Source organism: Pelobates fuscus, chromosome 7, assembly GCF_036172605.1.
Source record: "Pelobates fuscus isolate aPelFus1 chromosome 7, aPelFus1.pri, whole genome shotgun sequence".
NCBI lineage: Eukaryota > Metazoa > Chordata > Amphibia > Anura > Pelobatidae > Pelobates > Pelobates fuscus.
The window spans coordinates 111,025,175-111,051,955 of record NC_086323.1 but is presented as its reverse complement, the minus strand read 5'-3'; the positions used below and the strand labels follow the sequence as shown (position 1 = coordinate 111,051,955).

General features: G+C 37.9%; 1 protein-coding gene across 1 annotated transcript in view; it reads right to left on the bottom strand.

Moving 5' to 3' along the window:
• Nucleotides 1-26,781, bottom strand: part of CACNA1I (calcium voltage-gated channel subunit alpha1 I) — a 286,325-nt gene that overhangs the window by 5,301 nt on the left and 254,243 nt on the right. Inside the window, exons 26-32 of the mRNA XM_063426399.1 lie at nucleotides 25,907-26,040; nucleotides 23,526-23,596; nucleotides 17,677-17,755; nucleotides 17,240-17,361; nucleotides 14,517-14,837; nucleotides 11,901-12,047; nucleotides 8,881-8,997 (exon numbers count right to left, since the gene is read on the bottom strand). Of these exons, the coding sequence (XP_063282469.1) occupies nucleotides 8,881-8,997; nucleotides 11,901-12,047; nucleotides 14,517-14,837; nucleotides 17,240-17,361; nucleotides 17,677-17,755; nucleotides 23,526-23,596; nucleotides 25,907-26,040 (991 nt within the window). The remainder of the gene's footprint in view (nucleotides 1-8,880; nucleotides 8,998-11,900; nucleotides 12,048-14,516; nucleotides 14,838-17,239; nucleotides 17,362-17,676; nucleotides 17,756-23,525; nucleotides 23,597-25,906; nucleotides 26,041-26,781) is intronic.

Genomic DNA, 26,781 nt, shown 5'->3' with positions numbered 1-26,781 from the left:
TTTTGGGCCCATCAGCACCTTTTCATAGAGATGCATTGAACAAGTGCATGTCTATAAGGAAAATTCTGCGTCTTCACGCTCTGCTCTACTGTGCAGCACTGCCCCAGGAAGCAAAAAAGTATTATATTATTTGTGTCATAATATGTTGGTATATGGTGAATTTAATTAATATTTAGATTTTCCTCTCACTGCACTTCTACTTATAAAGTGATCAGAATTGTCTGAAACATACATTATTTTAAGTGAACCAAGTTTAACAAAAATTGATCAGCACACAGATATCTAGGCAATAAAAATTAGCGAGTAATTATAATGTAATTACAGATTAAATCAGATATATTTCACCGAAAAAATATAATTTGGTTTAATGAGTTTAAAACATGGATTGGAATCTTAATGCTGTATTAAAACAATGGTTAGCGATTAAATAATTCTCTAACAAAGAGAGTTATACAGGCCAAGATGAGAAAAACAACCATCAGAGAAGCAAAGTGTGCTCCGTTTCCTGCGGTTAGAGAAATTTTCCCACAATTCTCACCTTTCTTCCGTGATCTTGCAATGCTTCCTGTAGGTATTCCCAAATGTCCTGTCATTTTAGACAGAATGCTGGCGAAACTACCAAATTTCGTCCTAACATAATGAGAACAGTTTCTCCATTCGTGTTAGAACGCAATTCGGACTTTCGAATGAATGAAATTCCGATCCAAATCGTGCCGCGGCTTTATCTTGCATCCCACGTATTAGGAGCTATCTACCAAAAGGCTGAACGACCTAAATTGGTCTTTCAGACAAATTTACGAATACTAAGTAAAGATTACTCGCTATATCATAACTAAGGGCATGTCTACTAAACAGTGAGCAGCCTGTGTCTGCTCACTGTTGTAAAAAAACACACGCCCCCTAGTGTCCCCTCCTCCCGAGCCCCAACCCGTTGTGCGGGAGTGGGGGCTATTAAACTGAAGGATGGGATCTAATGTACCCCCTGGCCCCCATCCATGAGCAGCAGGTGGGGGCCCTAAATGAAAATGGGGGGACCTATTGTCTCCCCCGGCCCCACCCATGAGCGGCAGGTGGGGGCTCTAAATGAAAATGGGGGGGACCTATTGTCCTCCCCCCGGCCCCCACCCAAGAGCGGCAGGTTGGTGCCCTAAATTGGGGGTGACCATATTGTCCTCCCCCGGGCCCCCACTCACCATGGGTGACAGGTGGGGGCTAAATGTGAAACTTCCCCTAGATGACTAGGAGTCCCCAATTTTTTTTTAATAAAGACCTACCTAAAAATAGTGAGGGGGAACAAGAAAACTAAATACCTGTAAATAAAAAATAACTTACAATTTGATGTCTTCTTTTTTCTAAAATCTTATTTTTTCAGCCCCAAAAAGGCCAAATAAAAAACGTAATACCTGTTGTAAATGTTAAAAAAAGTTAAAAAAAAAAAAAAAAACAACGCTAAAAAAGTAATCTATTTTCACCCAGCGAGGGCACCACGCAGACTGAGCTTTGCAAGGCTGGGAAAGCCTTCCCACGCCCTGCAATTTGACTTAGAGCACTCTAATTGGTTGGCTTGAAATACAACCAATCAGAGTGTTCTGTGTCATTTTACACAACGTGGGAAAGTTTCCCATGCTGTATAATTTGACTCATAACCTCCTTTTTGAAAACAAGCAATCAGAGGGTTATGAGTCAGATTACACAGCATGTGAAAATTCCAAAGAACTTTCCCACTGTGTGTAAAATGACACAGACCACTCTGATTAGTTAACAAACATCAGGATATACCTAAAGACATAAAATGGAGAAAGAACTGATAGGATAATAACGTAATAAAAAAAAAACTGAATTCAAGGTTGCACTCACAGAGTAGCAGAAAATTCGGGCTCGTCAATAGTATGCAGATTCCACCAGGTTCAGTGGTATTCAAATATCCAAAAGTTCATATGAAAAGAATTAAAAGAAACATAGTGCAACACTGATATAATGTAAAAAACACATGCTTTAATGGTTACACTTACAAAGTAAAAGTAAGTTAAAAGCCCATCAGTATAATCCTGTGGTCCCCAGTCCAGATCTTAGTGATACAGGTAACAGGAGTCTTCACAGGCACCGTAGGTAAAACAAAACCGCAGCATGTAAAACAATCCAAAAAGAATATAAAAGCTCACTCTACGCGTCTAATAGCTCTAGACTTCATCAGGATAGTTGAAAAGTGCTAAATAGTGCAAGTCCTGTAGTATGTGGAAACCGGAACTTCCTTTTAAATGTCCCTCTTTCAGCTGTCAGACAAATAATTTTCACATTAATTTTGGATATTAGAATACTACTGAACCTGGTGGAACCTGCATACTATTGGCGAGCCTGAATTTTCTGGTACTCTGAATGCAACCTTGAATTCTGGGGCTTTTAAAATTACGTTATTATCCTATTCTTTCTCCATTTTATGTCTTTAGGTATTTCCTGATGTTTGTTATTTGTATTTGAGGATTGAGAGGAATCCTTCTGCTATATCTTGTATCCAAGTTCGTTATCACTCTGATTTCAAGCCAACCAATCAGAGTGCTATGACAGGTAAATGTATGTTGGCCTGACAGGTAAATGTAGAAACTTACTTATGTAGAGTACATGTAGAGTCTCTTCATTTACCTGTCAGAGCACTCTGATTGCTCTAAGTCAAATTGCAGGGCGTGGGAAGGCTTTATAAGCCGTGCCCTCGCTGGGTGAAGATGGAAAAAAAATTGACGTCTTTTTTTTCGTCTGTTTTTTTTTTTTGCTCTCAGGTTTTTGTTTTATTTTAACAGTTGCAACAGGTATTATGGATTTTTATTTGTCCTTTTTGGGGGCTGAAAAAAGAAGACATCAAATGGTAAGTTATTTTTTATTTACAAGTATTTTGTTTTCTTGTACCCCCCTCATAATTTTTACGATGAGGGGGGTAGGTATGTCTTTATTAAATTATTTTGGGTTGCCCATGGGTGGGGGCTGGGGGTGGAGGACAATAGATCCCCTATAGTCATTTATGGCCCCCACCCACCGCTCATGGGTGGGGGGAAAGGGGAGGACAATAGGTTCCCCACCCCTTTTTTCATTTAGGGCCCCCACCCACCGCTCATGTGGCGGGGAGCCCTGCTTCCTGACGCTTCTATTTTTACATATTACAAGGAGGGAGCTGCGCGCCTGTAGCTCCCTCCTTGTAATAAACCAAATGAACGAACAAGAGGTCTTCGTTCATTCGTTTGAAATCTCTATTCATTTATTCGTCTTTCTGTTGAAGAAATAGATGAAATTCCCGTTCGCATGCCAAGTGTTCGACTGGGCATGCCCCTGACTGCTCACTGTTTAGTAGATATGCTCCTACTCGTGGCATAGCGAATAGGGGCATTCGGGAGATTTTAATCTCCCTTGTGCTATTATGGGGGTCATATTGAGTAGAATGTAAAAAAAAAAAAAAAAAATTAAATGAGCCTGTTCCTGGAGCTACAGCTCCATCAGCCCCTATGTTAATCCGGCCCTGAGGTGTGCTGATCTGATGGCACTGTCTTGGTAGTTTGATCGCATGGTGAATTATCTCTGAATTCTAGAGTTATCCGTGCCAATTGGTTGTCTGTCCTTTTCCACAATTTTCATCCATTTGTCATTGAGATCTGCTGCATGCCTCATTCCAGGAACTTTGTTCAGACAGGATATGTTACTGCAGGTTCTTGCTTGGTATGCCTGCTGCAATTTTGTTACATAAGAGTTCATCCCTCAGAATGTGGTCTATATAATTTAATTGTACTTTCTATCAATCCTTTACCAGTTTTATCAAGTGATTCGACATCTTGTTTGCACCAGACACATTTTTCATGTATCATATTTTTGCAGGTTTAAAGTATACTGCAAATGCATCTCAACTGGATATGGTTTTTTTAACATTCCTGCTGAGGTTAAGATTGTATTTCTATATGTACTTAAATTCACTGCTTATGGCTCGCCTCGTAGCTAATGCCAGTATCACTGCAGAGTTCTCCATCAAAAAAGTTTTATCTTCAAATTCTGCTCTTAAATTCTCCCAGTTGTTGCTTCATTCTCAATGTATCTGCATCTCCTCATTGACATGAATGATATTGACAGAAGCATAAACAAAATCAAGTAAGCTCTCAGCGACCTCAACGTTTTTTGAGCCACCGAGCAGCTGTATTGCAGAGCTCAGGTAGAAGGGTTTAATTATCTTTTGACAGATGCATGCAGCTACTGCATCCTGAAGCTTTTGTGCCCCAAACTGGTATATCATGGTGAGCAGTGAGCCAACAATGTGCAGGAACACATTCTAGAGTCAACAAAACAACTTTAGCTTAATGATGCAGATTGGGCGTATAGATCATGTGTCACGGGAGTCGTACCCCAACACACAGGAAAGAGGAAACCCACAAAAGTTGGATCTGAAAGGCGTGTTACCGAGCCTTAGAATGGCCGGACTTGACATATGAATACAAGAAGAAACAGGGTCAAGATAAATCAAGGAAAGGAATAACAGAAATACTCAGTCAAGACAAAGCCGGGGTCAGGATACCAGAAATCACAAGTCAAATACGAAGCCGGGGTCAGGATACCAGAAAACACGAGTCAAATACGAAGCTAGGTTCAAACACAGGAAATCACAAAGGAATCACTAGGAGCACTAAACGAGGATCCAAACAGAAACCTCGATAGGGCAAAGAATGGAGGCTAAAACAAGCCTTAAATAGGCTCAAAAGAGTTTCCACTGGTCCACGTCATCTCTGCAAATTCAAACAGCATTGAGTCACTTAGATGACGTGGTCCCTTTAAGGTGATGACGTCATGGTTATTTATTTAATTTTTAGAGGTTGCAGTTCGTCCCACGAATCAGCAGAGGAAGCACCGAAGGTAAGTATTATATTCATGTTGCGCAGCCACGTGGAGCATTCGGGCCACGCGGCTCAAGGACCTGTGACATCATGCTCCTGCAGTCTCATTGCTCAATTCTCTGCTATTTAGAAGTTAAATCACTTTTGTTTCTGTTTATGCAGCCTTAGCCACATCTCCCCTGGCTGTACTGACATAGCCTGCATGAAAACAAAATGTATATGTATGTCTGTGTATTTGTATATGTGTCAATTTATGTATCTATATGTCTGTATATCGGTGTGTGTATCTGTATGTCTGTGTATCTGTGTATGCCAGTGTGGGTATATACATGTAGTTTCTGTGTCAGAGAAAGAGCAGGGAGAGCCTGGGGCAGAGAAAGAGCAGGGACAGCCTGTTGCAGGAAGGGGAAAAGCAGGGAGAGCCTGGGACAGGGGGAGAGGAGGGAGAGCCTGGGGCGGAGAACAAAACATATATTTGACATAACATCAACTATGTTACTTACAAACATTTCATACAATTTATCAAAATGACCTGCCAAGGGGTACTCAAGTGAAAAAGGGTTGGGACCCACTGCCGTAGAGAAAGCAGACAAAGAAAAGGAGAACATTTCTATTTCTTTGCCTCGTTTGCAATGATTGTTCCTCTGTTCCTGTACGTCCAGTGGTCTGATCTCAATTATGTGTCTGTTAGTCCACCCATTGTACAGCGCTACGGAATTTGTTGGCGCTATATAAATAATAAAATAATAATAATAATAATAATAATTGTTCTGGCTTTATGTCTGAACTACATTATGATATGTTGAAAGGGTAATATAATATATATATGAGAACTTCAATATTTTTTTCAATGGTGTAAATTCCGGAGACCTGAGAGTTCTTCCTTAATTTCATTAATAATTAAATAATGATAGCATTTGAATTGAATGTGGTCTTGCCTAATGGAGTCTATACAACAAAACTCTGACTTGGTAAAGAGTACCTTAGTCATAGATGCAACCAAGAGTCCATTGGCAACTCAGGAGTAGCTACAAAGATCATTTTGCGCTGGAATTTTAGATATTTGCTTATTCTTTACACCTCAAAGGTGCATAAGTTATTTCCAAGAGGATAGAATTCAAAACATAGGGATTTCTAAATAAATTAATGAAAAAAACTGTTCAACTAAATAGGATCAGCAACATGAATCTATTCTTCTCTCTATTAGAGACTATTATAAGTTACACATATTATAAGCAACAGCTATCGCTCCCAACAATGGTGAAAGGGCTGTTGAAATAGGGAGGCCAAAACTTTTCACCCAAAAGAGGGGGTATCCCTAAACATAAACACTGTGAAGAAATTCTTATTCAAGATATCTTAAAAAAACTTTTAAAGGCTACCCATAAGACAACACTTTAAATAATTTCTTTGTATTGCCTAGTCCTGACCTATGTAGTCATCATCATTTCCAAATTCTCATTATTAGTGTAGTCTGATCTTTCTATTCTTGTTGAAGACTGTTTATTCATAAATCAGTGTAAAGTGCCCAAGGTAACGATACTGAATAAGAAATATAGCATAAATACATAATTGTTAGAAAGAATCATGCAGAGTAAGAAATATAAATCTCACACAAAGGAAAATTCAAACCTTTATAAAAATGTCATAATTTCTTTTAAAAAGCTCATAATATAATGTGCTCTAATCTGTAAACGTGGAAATTGCCTTCCTAAACCATTTATTAAATCTGGTCTTATTTGCTGTGAGCCAAGTCCAGGAGCCCTGCCTTCTGTAGCATGACTTTTCCTAAGAAAATAAATGATGTTTTTAACTTATTTAACCCTTTATGTCTTACCTAGCACTGTGTATGGATATCGCCTTGAGCTAGATACAAAAATGTTGTCAGTTAGAAAATAATTTTAAGAGTTAGTCTAAAAATATATTTTACACAGAAATTTGACAGCAAATCTAGACACATATTTTCTCCATCTAGTTAAAAAGGACTTTAATCCTAACCTTCTGATCATATCATATAACTCTATTTACTGCACTGTATGTTCTATAGCAACTGTTTACTAGAAGCTAAGAAGTACATGAGGTTTTTTTTGTGCTAGTGGTAGTAGGCATTTTTTGTTGATCAAATCATGGCCAATATGATCTATCATGTTACATAATTTATTTAATGCTACTACCTCAATAAAAACAATAATAATAATAATAAAAAAACAGGGTGCCCAAAAGGTAGATCCCCAGATGTTGTAAAAATACAGTTCCCATGATGCTTTGCATGTCTTTAGAATGACAGGGCATCATAGACGTTATAGTTTTAAAAGATCTAGGGATCTACGTTTTGGGCACACCTATAATAAACAATTCCAACCTAGGTTTCACAATGAAATGTAAAACCTACGACATATAGATAGAAACATGATACAGCAGGCAGACATGACCATGCAGGGTAACCAGATAAAAGCAGGTACATGAAAGAGAAGAAGGGAATCATAACTTTCTGCACTTTCTGAGTGACTGTATTACATAAGAAGTGGTTATTTGAGTTCAATTTATATTTACAAGGTATGTACAGTGATGGTGGGGTTGGGTAGAAGGACCTGTCCAGCCTCATAGTGATAAAAAGTCATACAAAAAAAGTTTAGAATGGTAGATTTATTGTTTATATTGAGGACCAGCACTTACCCGTTAGTTCAGTGTATAATAATGTTGCATATACTATGTCACCCTGCACATGCTATAATGCTGTCATAAAGAATCCATTAGTGATTGATCACTCCTTTTGAGGGATTGGATGCTATTAACAAACAATGCTAACATTTACAGAGTCAAAAAACATACAGGGAATATGCGGTTAAGGTGTATGGTTGCAACATTATAATTTAGTTGGGAGTTGAGACATGGTTTTCAGAGGGGTTGCTAAAATGTTCCTTATTATAATAAGCTTGAGTGAGAAAAAATGTAACACCTTATTTTAAATAATGTCTTTCGCAGCTGATAACTCACTTACCATTCAACTTTAAGTGAGCAAAACAAGTATTTAAGCTCAGTTATCTTTTGGGGTGAGAATACTGCCCCTCCATTCTAGGTGCCTTTTTGGAGTTGACCACAGGAAAACAAGAATTTGAGAAGACTCTCTGGAAGTAGTTTATGCAGTAAGTATTGATCTATCAGTTATCATGGTTATTAGCGTAGAATCCACCGATATTGGGGTACTGTGACGTAGTGGTGAGCTTAACATGATATGGCCATATGGTGTAACTAAATCCCTATATTTGTTTGCTAGGATTTTAAATAACCTTGTAAGATTTGCAATTGTATTTTATGTGGGTGCTCTGTTGCTTTATCTGTATTTATTTATGCCATGTGTGATAAATTCCCTGAATTTTATATTCAAACTTCTAAACTATGATTATAAGTACACTTTGTATCCAAAAATTAGGATACCAAATTCAGAAAGCGTTTTTATATTAAGTAAGCTTTTATCTCTCAGGAAGGACTATAGTAGACAAGAGGTATAACTATAAAAAACAAGGGGCCATTACAAACAAAACCGCAGTTTTACATCCCACACATATAGCTAAATGCCCTGCACTTGGATGTGTCGGAATGGCGAGACACAGGCTAAATGCACTCAGACTCTTATGGAAATGAGCCACTCACAGGAAACCACTCGAACACAGCACAATGAAAACTAAAAGGATGCTACAAGAATGAATAGGGAAGATGACAAAAGGTTGCTGGGCATTCGTTCCTCTTTTTTTGTGTCCTTCATTCAGTAGCTCAGGTGTTTTTGTAACAAAATGCAGGACACAATATATTTTTTGCATATTTGATTTTTCTTCTACTAAGATCCATTTTAACATCCAATTTGGCATTTCCCTGAAGCAGTAAAATGAACGGATACAATGAGCTGTTCTCTAATAGATTTTGCTACGTCTACCCAAAGATGATCTATAGGGATAAGGACAATAATTAAAAATCCCCTCTGCTTTGAATTTCATTTACATATAAAACACACTTTTACCTTCATTTCCTTTAACTGACTTGTGACACCTTGATCTTCTGAACTGAGATCATCAGTCAATACTGAAGAGGACTTGTCAGAGGTTAAAGAAAAGGCCTCCATTTCTGCCAGCTGGACCTAAGCAAAACCATTATTAGTGTTGCGGATTTGTGAGTTAACCCGTTCAGACATTTTTTTTTATCTTTGTGCCCTGCTTAGCATACAATCTCTGATTAAAGAGTTAAGCTTCTACAAGCCTTAGTTAAACCACCACCCTGACTGTAATGTCCCCACTAAAGCAGGTATTTTATCAATATGCTAACCCTGCAGCAAATAAAGTCAATACAACTCATAAGCAATGCATGGATGCTGGCAGTGTGTATCTTACTAAAGTCATCCAGGTACCTGCAAAACTGTTCATCTCCTAGAGAGAACAGTGGCTTAGAATGTTTAGCAACTAAGAGCTGTGATAATCAATACACATTGCAGCAACGTTAATTGGCAATTACACCAACAGCGTCCACATTGCTATGGTGTTCTTCCAATAGACATCATTTATCAAGCAGTAGAATTACATTACAAGGAGACAGGGCTAAATTTGGCTAATTAGAATTTCAACACCGGCTTGCAGAATTCCTTCTAACGGGGTGAAGCTGTCCATTATAGGGATCGACTTGGCTTTCATACGTTCAGTTCGTCTTGTTAAATGCTCGTATGGGTGACACGTAACAATGGTAAATTCTTAGCAAATGCTTTATTGTGCTCTTTTACTACATTTTTTTTCCGCTAGTTTTTCTAAAATGTGAATTAAATGCATTATAATGCAGCATTTCAAAGAGTCCGATTTTTTTTTTCCCCCAAGAAATATTGGGGCTTGTATAGAACAAATCTACTGGCCTAGAATCTCAATTATTATTTTTTCTTTCATGCTTTCTGTTATATAATCCCATTTCTATCATTATAGGGTAATTGGTCACAGAAATACAATTACTTCATAACAAGCGTGATTGGGCAGATCATATATATTTATTGTTGACTTGAACTAAATTGCTGATTTTGCATAGGATGTTGAAGAAACAGATTGGAATAATTTTATTTATTTGATCCAAGATTGATAGTTTGAGGTCCATTGTAATTAAGTTAAACTAGTGTGCCTATTTCAACTATCCAAACAAACAGAACTGAATTCTCTATTTAGTGACATCCCTATGAATTGGTCTGAAAACGAGTAAGCACCACACTCTGTTCATCAATAATAATTAGATTGTAAGCTCTGCAGGGGACTCGTGTCTGAATAAGTAAAGCTGTATAGTGAATTCCATTATATGAAGAAAAAAATATGCTTAGGAAGGGCCTGCAGGAATAAGGAGGCATACTCCTGTCAAATGACTAATAAATCTATTTTTGTCAGAGGTGTTTATTAACTATTCAGCAAGTGGTGATCGAAGAAAAATGAAGGCTAAAATGGACTAATTACAGAAAATATCCAAATGAGCTCAGGTGTAATCCATTCTTAACCTACCTATTTTAGTCTTAAAGGGACACTCCAGGCACCCAGACCACTTCTGCTCATTGGAGTGGTCTGGGTGCCAACTCCCACTACCCTTAACGCTGCAACTGTAATTATTGCAGTTTTTCATAAACTGCAATATTTACATTGCAGGGTTAACTCCACCTCTAGTGGCTGTCTATTAGACAGCCACTAGAGGTCACTTCCTGGGTTCTAGCACAGGTTTCCTGTGCTAGAGCGTCGCTGGACGTCCTCACGCTGTGTGAGGACCTCCAGCGTCGCTCAAAACCCCATAGGAAAGCATTGAAATGATTTTTCAATGCTTTCCTATGGGGAGACGTAATGCGCATGCGCGGCATTTCCGCGCATGCGCATTAGGCCTCCTCGGCCGGTGAGCGAGATTAGTCTCGCCCACCGGCCGACGTAATCACTAGGAGGAGCGTCGCGGAGGCGGAGACAGCGGCGAGGGACATCGCCGCTGTCCCAGGTAAGTGACTGAAGGGGTTTTCACCCCTTCAGTAACCGGGTATTGGGGGGTGGGAGGGAGAGGGACCCTCCAGTGCCAGAAAAACGGATCGTTTTTCTGGCACTGGAGTTTCCCTTTAATTCTTTGGCCATGTTCTTCATTTAGTCTCTGCCTGTTACTGGCTAGTGAATAGGTCACTATAATTTTAGGGGACCAAATCCACCTTAATCTATAATGATCTGCTATCTTATTGAAGTCAAAAACTATTTATACTTTTACAAATGTGCTGTGATGAGCATGGGACGGTTGAAATGATTTCTAGCTCGCGATTGCATCATTATGCTCTTTACATCACCATATAGGAACATGACTTAATGGCAATGAGCAAAACAATGATATCCAAATCATATATAGTGTATGTTTCATCATGATTTAAGGAATCCTCAAACCACTACATTTTAAGATGTACCTTTAAAGAGGATGTAATAATTGTAGCACCATACTACTTTATGTACACTTAATTTACCAGTTAATATTAGGGCTATAGCTCACCAGATAATATTACTTTTCACTATTGCTGCTCCCTGTATCATAGAGAGCTAATCTCCTAATCCAAATAAATAAAATGCAATGGCATCATAGAGTTGCAACATTTAGAGTGCAACTCTATAAAGTCTTTGTCAAGGAACAGGAAAACCTTTAGCTCTCTATGATACAGGTTGCAGAAGCAACAAAAATGTACTAAATTTCGGAAGGAACAAATATAGGAAATAAAGTAAACATTATCCTTAAAAAGGAAAAAAAAAACAGATATTATTCCTCTTGTTATGTAATGATATACTAATGGCAACTAGTTTATCTTGCTGCAATTACCTGTGCTTATTTAAAGCAAATTAGCATACACATGAGGAACACAATTAAGCCACCTCAACCCTCAATTACAGCAGAACGGTCTCATCCACTGCATAATGCAAACCGATCCACGCATACCTACGAATAAGCCTCGATAATATGATATCCATACCTAGGGACATCGAAATCGACAGAGAAGAAGCAATGTGTTACCTCCTGTTTGTCGTGGTTACACTTTTCACAGACTGCGGGAGAAGAGTAATGGTGGAAGACTGAACCAGACAAATTATCAATTATCATCAGTTCTCCTTCAAATGAATCCTTAATGATCAAGGAAACACTATCCAGCCACAAATTCTCCTGAAATAATATTTTTGTTGAGGGAAACAAAAAAAGAATAAAAATAAAATAAATTGCCATCACTATAAGTACATTTAGAAAAATTTACCAGTACATTAACCTTTTCATTCAGTGTCACATTAAGCATAGTAAGTTTTTTAGATTGGTAACTCTGTCTTGCAGAATATGGCTCTCTGCAGCTCTTAAGAATTTGTGACCCATTGAGCACTTTATGAAAAGTAATATATTTTGAGTCTTCTTAGCACATTGTATTTGACAATATCACTTGAAGCAATCAATTTTAATTTCCTTATTTACAGTATGCTTTAATATAATGTTTACCCGTTTACTAACGAGATAAATATAAACTATTTACTATAAAATATGCATGCATACATTTTAGATATCAATCAGAACAAATCATAAAATTAAGATTTCACTCAAAGAAAATGTAGGAAGACAGTAAAATTGAACCCCCAAAAATAAAAGAACAACTTCTACAACAACATTTGACTCATAAAAGGAGGAAAAGAAACCAATTATACTTTAATTCATATTTTAAGGGACTCTTCGGTCACTAATACAACACAAGTATGATCAATTTCAACCTCTATTTATTGCATGCTTAATTTTTTTGTAGTTTTTGCAAAAAAAATGTAAAACAGAATTATTCTTACTTCTGCACCATAAGCCTGGGTCCTTAAGCACACAACCAATTTTAGAAGATTACTGCTGCTACTGAGAGCATTGAACAAGCTGAGCTGCTGGAAGCCAATCAGCTTGCATTAGAGGCAGATGACTTCCATGAAATATTACGTATCCTAGACATCCATTAAGTGGTCATCTGGGAGAGTATACTAAGTGGCGGATTAAGGTTATTTCTGGGAGTGTTTGTGTGTGAGAGTGTTGTATGTGTAGATGAGGCTGAGAGCTGTATGTGGGGGAGGGGACTGAGTATGACAATGAGTGCTTGTTGATGCTAAGTGTGTGGTGGCTAAATTGTGTGTGTATAGTGCAGTCTGGGTGTGTGGTGTCTGAGTGTGAGCATACACATTTTATATTTGCCTTCCTCCTGCTTACCTTTCGGTAGGAGGGGAGTTCTATCCCTGGTGGTCCAATGAAGGGTTAACTGGATCCCTGGTGGGAGGGTGAGATGGATTTCTCGTTGCCCATGGAGGATCATTGTGGTCTTCAGGTGCAGACCACTTTAAGAGCTTCCTCTTGGTTCCAGCACTGAGAAAATAACTTTGATTGCTGGCTGTGGAACTCTGAGTCATCATGAAGTGCCTGGGACCACAAGGGAGCTCTTCAGTATCAAGCACTTGATACTGGTGCAGACTGGTGCAGACCACATGTTTCCTCAATGAAGTCAGTGGGCTTAGGGCCAAAGAGAACATTCTTTTGATCTCCCTGTCAGCTCAAGCAGGGCTCCCTCACAGCCACAGCTGTCTAAGCCCAGACTTTAGGTGGTCATCTTGGCTGCCTAATGTGTAATCTGGCTTTGAGTATAGAACAGATGGTGTCAATAAGTCACATGGCTCTCTTGTTTATTTTTTATGTTCTAGATATACAACATTTGTTCTGATATACTCTACATGGCTCTCTTTGTCTGAGAAGTCTGGAATGTGGTTCTAAACCAGTAGAATTTGTATATATGTTTAATTTTGATTGGTCGAACTACACAAAGACAGGCCTTGTCACACATCCTTTATATTAACTTGAGTTTGGGGGATAGTTGTTCTCTTTGCCACACATACTCTCTCAGTCACTTTTTCTCAGGACAAAGAAAATCTGTCCTGAACCTCTGCCTTTATATTGTCATGCTGAGTGTATACTGTATATATATATGTAGTAATAAATATACTTTACATTTTCTATAAAGAAATAAGAAGATGTCAGATGTGTTGCTTAGATTCTTGGGTAACACTCGGGAGTTATGAACTCAGGGGTTATGAATATATGTATATATATATACGTTCCAGGTCCCAGCACTCAATCCTCCCGGTCTTTTAATGCTCCGGTGCTGTCTCCAACCAAATTGTATACGATACCAGTAGAGAGCACTCATGAGTCTTTCAAGGTAAATTTCATCTGTTGCTTTATTGAGCAATTACAAATTCACACAACGTTCCAGTCGACGTTTCAGTCTGTAAAATACTTTTTTCAAGACCTTGAAAAAAGTATTTTACAGACTGAAACGTCGACTGGAACGTTGTGTGAATTTGTAATTGCTCAATAAAGCAACAGATTAAATTTACCTTGAAAGACTCCTGAGTGCTCTCTACTTGTATCGTGTATATATATATATATATATACTGAGAAGATATAGAGAAGTCCTTATTGTATTTATTTATTTTTTATTTTTCCAAGAAGACACATAGGCCTTAATTTTTTTTTTTTTTTTTAATAAGCATTTAAAATTATCAGAATGTAGATTTTTTTATGGTGTTTGGAACCAAAATTCTCTTTTCTGCTAATATATTTTCTTACCTGTGCAGGAGAAAAACATCTCAAGCTACGGTGTCCTTCAGTGGCTGGTCTTCCTCCACGTCCCCCACTTTCTAGACCAGAGATTGGTGATGCTTGAGCACAAAGTCCATGAGCCAACTCCATTTCAATCTCTGCATCAAGTTCAGCATCTTCCTGAGCTTCTTTATTGCTGTCATCCAGGTGTTTCATTAATACAGCAACAACTACATTAATTAGCACAAACTGAGCTGTGAGGACAAAACTCACAAAGTATAGCGGGGAGATAAACTGGAGGTTGCTTAAGCAACTACGATCATCATTAGTGCAATCACGTAAAGTATCCTGCAAGAAGAATGGAAAAAGATAGGGAAAATATTAACTACTTTATCCTACATAGTGACAGAGTTTAGAGAACACATTACTTAATTGAAAGAATTTTGGATTTGGCACAAAACAGTTAAAGGGACACTATAGTCACCTGAACAACTTAAGCTTAATGAAGCAGTTTTGGTGTATAGGACATGCCCCTGCAGCCTCACTGCTCAATCATCTGCCATTTAGGAGTTAAATCTCTTTGTTTATGAACCCTAGTCACACCTCCCTGCATGTGACTTGCACAGCCTTCCATAAACACTTCCTGTAAAGAGAGGCCTATTTAAGCTTTCTTTATTGCAAGTTCTGTTTAATTAAGATTTTGTTATCCCCTGCTATGTTACTAGCTTGTTAGACCCTGCAATAGGCTCCTGTATGTGATTAAAGTTCAATTTAGAGATTGAGATACAATTATTTAAGGTAAATTACATCTGTTTGAAAGTGAAACCAGTTTGTTTTTTTTCATGCAGGCTCTGTCAATCATAGCCAGGGGAGGTGTGGCTAGGGCTGCATAAACAGAAACAAAGTGATTTAACTCCTAAATGACAGAGAATTGAGCAGTGAAATTGCAGGGGAATGATCTATACACTAAAACTGCTTTATTTAGCTAAAGTAATTTAGGTGACTATAGTGTCCCTTTAACAAAATATTTAAGTAAGCAACCCATTATTATTATTTTTTATCTTATAATCTTTCCATATTTAATGTATTAGAATCTAGACTGAAAATTTTATATTTTTATTGCTGATCTACACGATAGTAAAAAAAAAAAGCCTGGGGCAGGAGGAGCCACCAGGGTCATTCTTTGATTACTGCTACTCCTATCACACCTAAAGTGCGTAGCATCTGCATTCCTAACCGGGGCATCGGCTAATCTGACACTTGCTGACAAGGGCTGACCTCCAGATGCTTCTCTTAGGTTTTCCCCTCGCATCTTGCTGATACCACTGAGATTTTTACAATTTGCGTACCTGTATTTTTTTCTTTTTTTTTTTCTTTCAATGTATAAATTGCCTTACTGAATATTACGTTCATTGCCTAAACGCAGTTTGTGCCAAAGCGGAAAAATGTGACCCAGTGGTTCCCTGTATACGTTATACTTATGCTAAAATGCTACCATAAATGATCCATCCATACCTTAGCATGCATATACATCCTGTTCTAGATTTTAATATAAAAAATGTGCTGAAATATCTGTATACCTATTCTGATAAGACATGTTAATTCCTTTGCAATTTATCTAATGTATACTGAGATACCTGTGTTAACTTCAAGCACAAGAAAAAAATAAAGTATTTAAAAAAAGAGAAAAGGAAATCTAAACATTTTGCAACATACAACTTGATGTCAGATTGAATTCACCTGCTGAATACAATGAAGAGCACCAGCTTTTATAAGTAAACATATCTAAATAATCCGTGAACAAACGATTGTGGAGTGCCATGCTGGGACTGTCCCTAGAGGATGAGTCATTTTTCCAGTAAGGCAAATAGATGACTCTACTTTCACATAACATTTCTTTAGCTGCACTAGTTGTCTTCAAATTATAATTGGCAAAATTGTGAAAAATGTATTATTTTCAAAATGTTTATTTTTCCAAGCTACCGGTAAGTCAAGAGTTATATATTTACACAAGGTATAAAACAGAAGCTCTTCATGATCTTAAAAAACAGTGTAGAATATGTGTCAGAACACTAAACGAGTAAGAGGCAAATTAGTAATGAAAAGGGCATTGTTCAAACAGAACAAACCTGCTATACCCCTTAAATTGTCATGCTAGGCATAGTTGGACGATTTGCGAATATGACCATGTATGTAACTATGTTTAACCTATGTATGAGGAAAAAAAGTAATTAGCACAATCAAAATGTTATATATGTCATAAATAACATTAGAAAATGCCCATTAATAGATGTTATGAAGTATGGGTAGACAAGTGAAAGAATGATGAGTAGTCATCCAAGTCAATAGGCTGGACTCTCGAAGCTGAGCAAGGGTTTACTCTTACCTAGAAATGTGTCCATTGAAATCTATGGAAAATGCTGTTCTAGCTCAATATAAAGACGTTTGTTCATAATATATTGTTTCTTTGATAAAAAGGAAAATAATAAGCTGGAAAAAGTCCAAACAGGACTAAGGTTGCTAGGACATTATTTCAAGGCTTGGCACAATTCTTATAAATAGCAGCATATTGGGATACTCTCTTGTTGGTGATACCTCGCAATATAAAATTGGGCTCAACCACTCCTTATCCATAGCAATTACCCCTGAATGAAGTGAAACATGATTCACCAGTTCCATATAAATGATGCAAATGAGAGTTAAGAGGGCAACATTATAAGTGCACTTCATTATAAATGCCCACTATTTACCTTCATTATTCCATTCCAGTTGTCTCCAGTAGAGACTTGAAAGAGAGTCAAGAAAGCCATTCCAAAGTTCTCAAATGTAGCGTGGCGGCTCATACCTTCACAAGGATGATCATCATTGCAAACTGGGACAAGAATATGTACAATGATTATACATGAAAAGGGAGATCAGATTTTACCTTCATATACTATTGCAGAAATCTTTATTTGCTAGCCTTTGTTGTTACTTTGAAGAATACATATTAATTGCAGCTAATAAGATATAGACATCACTTAGTGAAAGATTTAAAAAAGCAGAGAATTCCAATGTTTAATCACCATGCTACCATTATAGCTCACTAACACTTTCTCGTGTTGATTTATTAGTCAACAAACATGCACACACAAAACAAATAAAAAAACAAGCAAAAACATGTAGGTTTCACACGCTGGCAACTCACCAAGTTTCCCAAAAAGCTCCACTCCCAAAGCAGCATAAATAAAGAATAGAAGCATGAAGAGCAATCCCAGGTTTCCTACCTAAAACAAAGCACACAACATGGATAAAAGCACTAATTCATGGACAAAAATATCTGCTGAAAATTACAATAAATGCATTCAACTGAGTAATTTATAAACACATATGTGTATTATCAAACCTGCAAAACCATATCTATATTATTATATTTGATGTGTCTCACAATAGGTTAGTTCAAAAGTGGCCGAATCTTGGGCTAACAATTTAAGTGAATAGTTGCCAAATGCCTTAACGTATAAAAGTCACATTTAAGAAAACAGTATTTTTGAATCCGGCAAATAAATATAGCTATTGGCCAACTTTTAATTTAAATAATGCTTACTATTTATTAAGGGCTTAATGTGTCAAGAAGATATTCCACAGACCACTGCACCAGTATCCTGCTCCGTTAAGACAAAGCTGGATGGATTCATGGTTTAGGTTTAGGACAAATTATATCTGCATGTTGTAGGCTCATATCAGTTTATATTCTTTTTCCAATTGTCCAGTGGTGGTGTGCATGTGCCGATTGTAGCCTCCGTTTCCTGATTTTAGCCGAAAGTTTAACTCTGAATGGCCTTCTGTTGCTGTAGTCCATCTACTTCAAGGTTAAACTTGTTGTACTTTCACAGATGATCTCCTGCATAGCACCATTGTAATGCATGGTCATTTCACTTACAGTCATGTTTGGTTTTCATATTTTTCTCTGTAAACTACACAGACAGCTGTGCCTAAAAATTCCAGGAGATCAGAGTTTCAAACCACGATATCTGGCACCAAAATTCATTCTACGGTGAAAGTCACTCAGATCACATTTGTCCCCGCTAATATTCGGTTTAAACAACAGCTGAACCTCTTGACAATGTCTTCATTTGTTATATGCATTGACTTGTTGCCACACGAAGGGTTGATTAGATTTTACCATTAATGAGCAGGAGTACAAGGGTACCTCGTAAAGTGACCAGTTAGGGTTCTAACTACGTTTATGTGCAGGATTAATAAATACTCTTTAAAGAAAGTATATAACACTTACCTACACTTACATAGATAAATAAATCTATTATATCTTAGCGAAGATCATTCTTGTAATTTGAATGTGTCATTATACTAATAAACAAGGCTATTCACTAAAATGAAAATTCAAGAAGAACTCACAGTGAATTTCAAATTTTAGGTCAAATTGTCAAAAGATAAAAAGTCTGCTATGCTTTCAGTATGACTACTTTGGCTTTAAATTTTAAATTCACTTTGAATTCACTTGAATTCTCACTTTAGTAAATAAAACTGCATATATTTGTTATCAAATCTTTTAGAGGTTAATAGACACAAAATACAACAATCACCAGACTTGAACCCTGCAAAAACGTTTAGTCCTCAAGGAAATCCAGTGTACATAAGGTGTAACAATATCCCTATCAGAGCAGAACTGAAAAATTTTGAAATTCTAGACAGCTTGTATACCACATGGACTGGGTTGAAAATCACTATAATACAGTTCTGTAAAAAAGCACTTTTCACTCAAATATTATATTTTACTTAGCCAAGCCCAGGATCATGCCCTAGGGTCCTATAACATGGAAAATATAGTAACCGTTCCATGGAACAGCAATAAGATCATTTATTATGACCATTTACAGTTAACACCATAATATGCTCAGTGGGCTAATGCATCCTCAGTAGAATCTGTTCAATTCTTGAGTCGCAGGTTTGAATCCTGGCAGGATTGACTCAGCCCTTCATCCTTCCGTGGTAGATAAAATGAGTAGCAATAGTAACAACCCCTGGATGTTGGGCTAAGGTAACATCACCAGGACGTACTTGAAAACCAGAGTAATCTGAATGTACCTTTCCTGGTTTTTATTATCTTGCTATCATTACAGTTACCAATTGCAATGTTACTTTAATTGCTCCATTTCAGTGAAGGGTGTGTGAGAGGCGGCAGTGACAATGCAAGTTTCCCTGTGTCATATAAGTGGCTTGGGGTAAGGAACTTTTACTTTGATCATAATTCAAAGGATTCTAAGGAGAATACAGTGCTAACGTACATCTTTACAATGATTTTCGGTGCACAAAGGATAGGATTGTGTTTGATGTCATAAAAACTTTGATTACAATTATGTTTTCTATATTGTTTATTTATTTGGTTTACACATTAAGTTCTGCACTTTCTTTTTAATTAATGTAATACAAAAGATATGAATAGCAACGTCATCCAATGTCCAAATATGCCAAAACCTCAAGAAATCACAGGCACGCAGACATACTGTCAGCTGTTGCAGTCCTGATACTACTGGGAATATAAACAACAGCTGAGCAGCTATTCCGTCGATTAGCGACTTTAAAAGAACAACTGGTAAATGGGACAGGAGGCAAAGAAATGAGCTAGGTCTGTAAATTGGTGGAATTCCACTGTGTATTCATGGCCCCCAAGAGAACCATCTAAAGCATGAGCAACAATATGAAGTGAAATTCAGCTAGTCTGATGTAAGAGCAGTGATCTGATTTGAAATCAATAGGGCTGTTGCCTTTTTCAGTTCCATGCTTAATGATCACCTGCCCAAGATTCAAAGGAACGAGGCTAGCTTAGGGCCAGCTCATCCATCAGAAGACAGACACAAATCTCATTACACTTCCCATCATCTCCACCCCTTCAAAATGAAATGCATTTGGAGTTTCATTCTAAATTATGCTATTTTTGGGAACTCTGCTCTCTTATGGGAGAAAGAGATTGAGTGGTGGAAGCAATCAATAGTAGATGAAGAGGGATATTGATCAAAGAAGTGTTGATACAGACAAGGGGAAGCCTGGAGTACCAATGCAGAGGACATACAAGAGAATTATATGAAGCAGATTAAACATAACAAGATGACTACAGATCAGTTTATAAGGTTTAGGAAATTAAACCTGACATGACAAAATTTCGATAAACTGAATGTGATTTGGGTAGATATGTAATAAAGAAGACACTCGCCTTGTGAAAAAAAAATATTAGCTTTGATTTGATTAAATATGATAACTTTATTCCTATTTTTTAGCTCCTGAATTATTAATATTCTCAGGGGGAATGTTAAGTGAAATCCATGTTAAACCTTTTAAAGGTAAGTAATAAAATATTACTCAGAGGCAAAAGGAGAAATGAAAAGGGACATGTCACACAAGTATGAATATGCAGCTGAGTTATAAATCTTTAAAAACATCTTATTCAAAATAGGTTTTTATTTTACACAATATTCTCCTGCTTATGATATCAAGTACCAGATATTTTTATAATAGGGCTGGCCTGGGTATATCCAGCGTCCATCCAGCTGTAAACTAAAAATCTTTGGTGATACCATTTGTCCAACAGTTCACCAATGAAGACTACTTTTCATGTAATGCTGATGGGTTCTCCATTGTGTCGTTCTCGATCTTCCTATTCAAGTCCTGCATTATACAGGAACTACAGCCTTCAACCACAAAGAATCTCTTGTGTGAGGGAACATTGGGCAGTTAGCTGTCAATGATTTGCTCACAAAGTTTTCTGAAAGAACGTAGATATGTAACTTGGAAAACATCTTCAATGACTACCACCATACAATCATACAAACCATACCACACTAACTTAATCTAAGCATGAAACATAACCAGTGCATTACACTACACACCACATGTATCCATTGCATTACAAAATACAACAAATATATATATATATATATATACTAGTTTATGCAATGCCTCACACTAATGCATTAATGTATTTGCCACACTTATTACATTACGCTACATACTGCATACATTAGTGTTGTGCACTCAACATCCTACCAATCTTCCAACAACCTTATTTTATATATACAGTTTCTCACAAAGGTGAGTACACCCCTCACATTTTTGTAAATATTTTATTATACCTTTTCATGTGACACTCTGCTACAATGTAAAGTAGTAAGTGTACAGCCTGTGTAACAGTGTAAATTTGCTGTCCCCCAGAGGGGAATGCCCCTGGAATATGTATCCGGAAACCCCTTGCATGGGGAGTTGCATTTAATGCTGCATGTGGCTCCTGTAAAACCAGTTCATCTTCAGCCTCAACATAGAGCCTTGTCTCGTGTGTGGAGGGAACAGCTATATTCACTCTGGGAATTGCTGTACTCATTATACTCCCCTGGATTCTAACCACTTGCTCTTTTAAGGGCGTACTGCTACACTCTCTTGGAGGAGAGGTCGCCTCACTGGAAGCTTGATCCCTGACTTGGGTCCAGGGTGGGCGGAGGACAGTGAGACCCCAGCCAAGCTGTAACGCTGGCCATGGGGACTGCAGTGATTATGGTATCGGGTGGAGTGCTTCGAAGTACTCAGAGTTATTAAAAAGCGTTATTCAACGGAGGCACCCAGTAGGGGTGCCAGGCAGTCCGCCACAAGTCCTATACACATTAAACCTGTGGTGTGCATCTGAGGGCTCCTTGACATTATATTTAAAGTTTAGCCATGGGTAATTATTAAATTATTATTTTTTTCAATATATTTTATTTTAATCACAGGACAAAAAAACTGAAATTACAAAGATAGTGTAAAATGTGGAGCATATTAATGGGTGGAAAGGATGGTATAGGGACTGAGATAGGCATGTGTATTTAGTGAGATAAAGTGCACTAATGGAGACCCAAGTTCTATACTTGGTATCCAAGTAGCATTATCTTAGACATTCCTCAAGACATCACTGACACAACTGTGATAAGACATGTGTCACCGGCATACTACCTAGAGCCACTTTGAATCCAGATGTCATGGGGAAAAACATAGGGAGTCATAGAGATATAGGAAAATTTGAGAGAGACTGCGTTTTATAACAGACCCAGCCACAGATAGGGAGCTTACACTAAACCAGCTCTCTATTATATATTATCACTAAGGGATCACTAGTATATGATTACTTATATGCTAAAAAATACCAATAGAGCTGTACAAAAGATATAGAATAAACAATCAAAGTGGCTCTGTCAGCCCCATCCCCTCCAAAATGAGTATTTCAGAAAGATAGCATCTCACATTGCTTGTATTGGAATTTTACTGAAATTTCAGCCCAGTCAAAAGACATATTGAGACAAAGTAGGGACTCAGTATTGTTCCCACACTTGACAAAAGTGGGAGATATATTTTGTCAAGACTGTTATTTCCTCCAGCCATCACTAGTGACAGCTGTAGGAATAGAATGCTCTTTCTATGGACGAGTCTCACGGGATGCTCCATAAACCTCAATGCGACACTCTTTTGCACGCATGAGAGTACAAGGCTAACGTTGGCTGGAAAAGGATGGTGGCACCCAGGAGTCACAGGTCCAGGTAAGTAAAACCTACCTTCCCCTGCCCTCCGATGGCCACCGCACCTTCAACGGTGATTTCACTGTCAAGGGTCTTTGAAAGTTATGCAAAGACCCCAGATGATGACATAGTCACTTTAACTCAGAAGTAAATAAAGAGGTTGTTTTTATGTAGATAAAACAATTGAATTAAGTTGAACTATATATTTATTCATCTGAGTTTGTTAACTGCAAGTTTATTTTTTTGCAATTCTGGCCAATTTAATTAGTTAATTCTCTTCGCTACCAAGATATGATTCTTTATTAAGGCAAAACGGAGAATAAACAATGTATACCTGGTGATGATGTACTAAACCTGTAAGTATTCTGCACAATTCTATTGTAGAGTAGCAGAGCACAGCTCATGAATGACTGATTCTTGTTTTGTGTCAGTTCACTGGCCATAAAGGATGTTAATTATATTGTGACCCATGCAGAGAGGTCATTCTTTTCATTACCTGTGGCAATGCTTGCACTACGGTATCTAGTAACGCCCTCATGCCCGTTGCCATTTTTAGCAGCTTCAGCACTGTAAAACAGAGACAAATAATGACAATCAAAAGACATGAAGAACTGTTAGAAGTATTTAGTTTTTTAAATATTTGCATCTTCACTAATTGCATTGCAACACTAACATGGTGAATTCAATGAAGTTAGAATGGCAGTGAATTTAAAGTGTATTTCAAATTAAAGTCCAAAGCATAGCTGACTGGGAGAATTTGACCTTAAATTTGAAATTCACTTTGAATTTCTTGCAATCCTCACTTTAGTAAACAACCCTCTTAGTTTGGTGACAGTAATCTTCTTTTCAGTCATCGTATCCTAATGCATGAAGATTGAAGATTGATACATGTGTTTTAACGAAGAAAATAAATATCTGTCACCTTCCCGACCATTTTGTCCAGTCATCTCTATCTGAAATGTTAAATCGTAAAATAAAATATAGATATTTTATTTGGTTCCCCTAATCAAAGATATGCTTGTTACACCACAACCACTGCAGATAATAGAAGCGGTGATGGTGCTTGGAAGTAGTCCCTGTGAATGTTCCTCATAATGTATTTATTTTTTAAGTTCTTGGCTTTGTAGTGTTTAGTATATACAGACAATCCTGCATTGCCATGACAGCAGATGCAAGCATATCAATACACATAGTAGAACAATTGCATGGCAAACAATTTTCCGGCACATTTTTGTATTTTTAATAGTAGATGAGAATAATTAAGCTGCACTTTGTTTAAGAGAACATGAAAACAATATCTCAGGCAGATCTAAAATTAGCTCACAGACCAGATCATATAAACTGTAGGGTGTATACCATCAGGGATTTAAAACTGGTTTAGACTTATGTGACAGGAAACTTAACCCTGTGGTGAGAGATGTGAGCTAGAGTATAGATTTTAACAGCCCTAGTGGGTTAACATATTCAAAGCTAGTGTGCAAGATTTGTATAAAAACCACAGCATTTTTAATGATTTACTTCACAGCAAGTAACCCTTAGTGGTGAGAACGAAGGGGATCAGTGGCAAAGAGACTGCAACATAATATTAAGTAAATAAAACTCTTCAGGATAACTTTAGGCCCAGGAGCTGTTCATGCTTTTCATCCCACGCCATCTCTTGTGGCTTGATGACTCAGTCCCGGGTTAAGGCCGAAATAGGGCCTGAGCAGAGTGTCGCCAAGCTGTGTGGCTCCTTGGACTTGAGTGAGTGAGTTATGCCTATCACCACAGGTCATGTAGTGCCCTCCTCTCCGCTGTCGCTGTTGGGGGGTATGTCGCTGTGGTGTTATTGCCACTCTGACGCATTCCACTGATCTCACCGGCACCTGCCACTCAAATGCTGCACAGAGCTGTTCCAGACGTGTTAGCAGCCTGCCACCGTGGTGTATGGGATCAGCGTTGTTTGCAGGAGCCATGGTAGTGCAGGCGGCCGCCATCAGTGCTGGCACAACCGTAAGGTGAACTAGGCATTCGCCTAGGGAGCAGATCTGCTGGGGGCACCCCCCGGGATATTTAGTTAGTGTATGTCTGTCAGTGAGTGTGTGGCTGCCAGTGTGTGTCTGTCAGTGAGTGACATGAGAGGGCGGGAAAATTGATCTTTGCCTAGGGCAGCAGAAATCCTTGCACCGGCCCTGACCACCATCTTAGGTAAGCAGAGTTTCACTGCTTTCTCCCGCTTGTGCCCATCCAGCAGGGTGTGTGTGTGTGGGTCCAGGCTTGTGGAGGTGCCGTGGTGGACCGGGATGACCCCTATCAGTCCAAAGGGGGAGGAGGATCTGCGACGCCCTACAGGACTTCAAAGTTGTCTCTGCATCAACTGGTAGGCCACAAGACGGACCTGAGTCAGCGAGTGAGTCTATGATGCCTCAACCCTATTTGGGTAAGTGAGGTACTTCAGCCTCAGGATACTACAGCTACATGTGATTATATAACATACAGCTGTACTCATGGAGTTTCAAAGGAAATACTACTACAATAAACTACGGAGATTGAATGAAACATTTGAAAGAATGTTTACAGGGCAATGTGAATGCAAAGTGTGTGCCCAATCCAAACAGAGTTATTCACTAAGGTGAGAATTCACAATGAATGGACAGAGTATTTGAACTAAATATATGAGAAACTTTTTGAATTTTTCCAGTTCGACTATTTTCATCTCAAACTTGAAATTCACTCTGAAATTTCACCTGAGTGAATACACCTGATAATATTAATGGCTGATCATAACAATTATAAACAGACAAACTTTGCTTAAACTTCACAATATGTAAAACTTATATGGCATGTGCATCTTCAGTGCATAATTGTTGTATTATAGTATTGTCATTGTTTTATTACCCCTGGTGATGCGCAGCACCCTCATGATGCGAATAATGGTGGGATTTATTGGCAAAGCAGCATTAATTTCAATTTCTTCCAAAGTGATGCCCATCACGGACAGGAGCACAATGGCCAGATCCAGCTGGTTCCACCTTCATCATAAAAAGAGAACATCCCATGTGGTTAACTACAGTCAACAAAGGTAGTCAAGATAAACCGCAATACTATTCAGAGTCAAAGTACAGTATGGCCATTTGTGTAAATACATTATCTCACAAGCGAAAATGGAATGTATTCATTTTACCTGGATGAAGAGACAAACGGGTGAAATATTGTAGGTTTAGATATAGTATTTATTATCTGATCCACTGTGTAATTGTATGGACCCAGTCATGTAGTTTTATATAACTTTATGTTATGCTTTTTGAAATTTCCATACTATAGATGTCCTCGCCAACTGCTAGCAATATTAAGATAATGTGACGACTGGCTGCATGTTGTTCTCATTACGTATACCTTTATAATCCCACGAGAAGCATGCATTTTCAGGTTAGTTGTGTTAAGAGCAAACCAAATTACATCCCTATGTGAAAATCACCAATAAAAAAAGGACGTATTAAAACAAATTGGTTTAAGTGGAAATTACCTGCAAACAATGTTATTATCACTTTTATAATGTACACAGATAATAGGTTTTGTAAACATTGAGGTAGCACCTGCAAAATACTGAGACGTGCAATCGTCACGTCATCCCATTATCACTGGAGACAGACAGCTGCTTCATACCATATGTGTGCCCCCAACATGACATGTTCAGAGACAATGGAGTAATTTGTTTTTGGCTTGAGAACAGCTGCAGAGGACTTGGAGACCAAAGATACGTTTGCACCTTA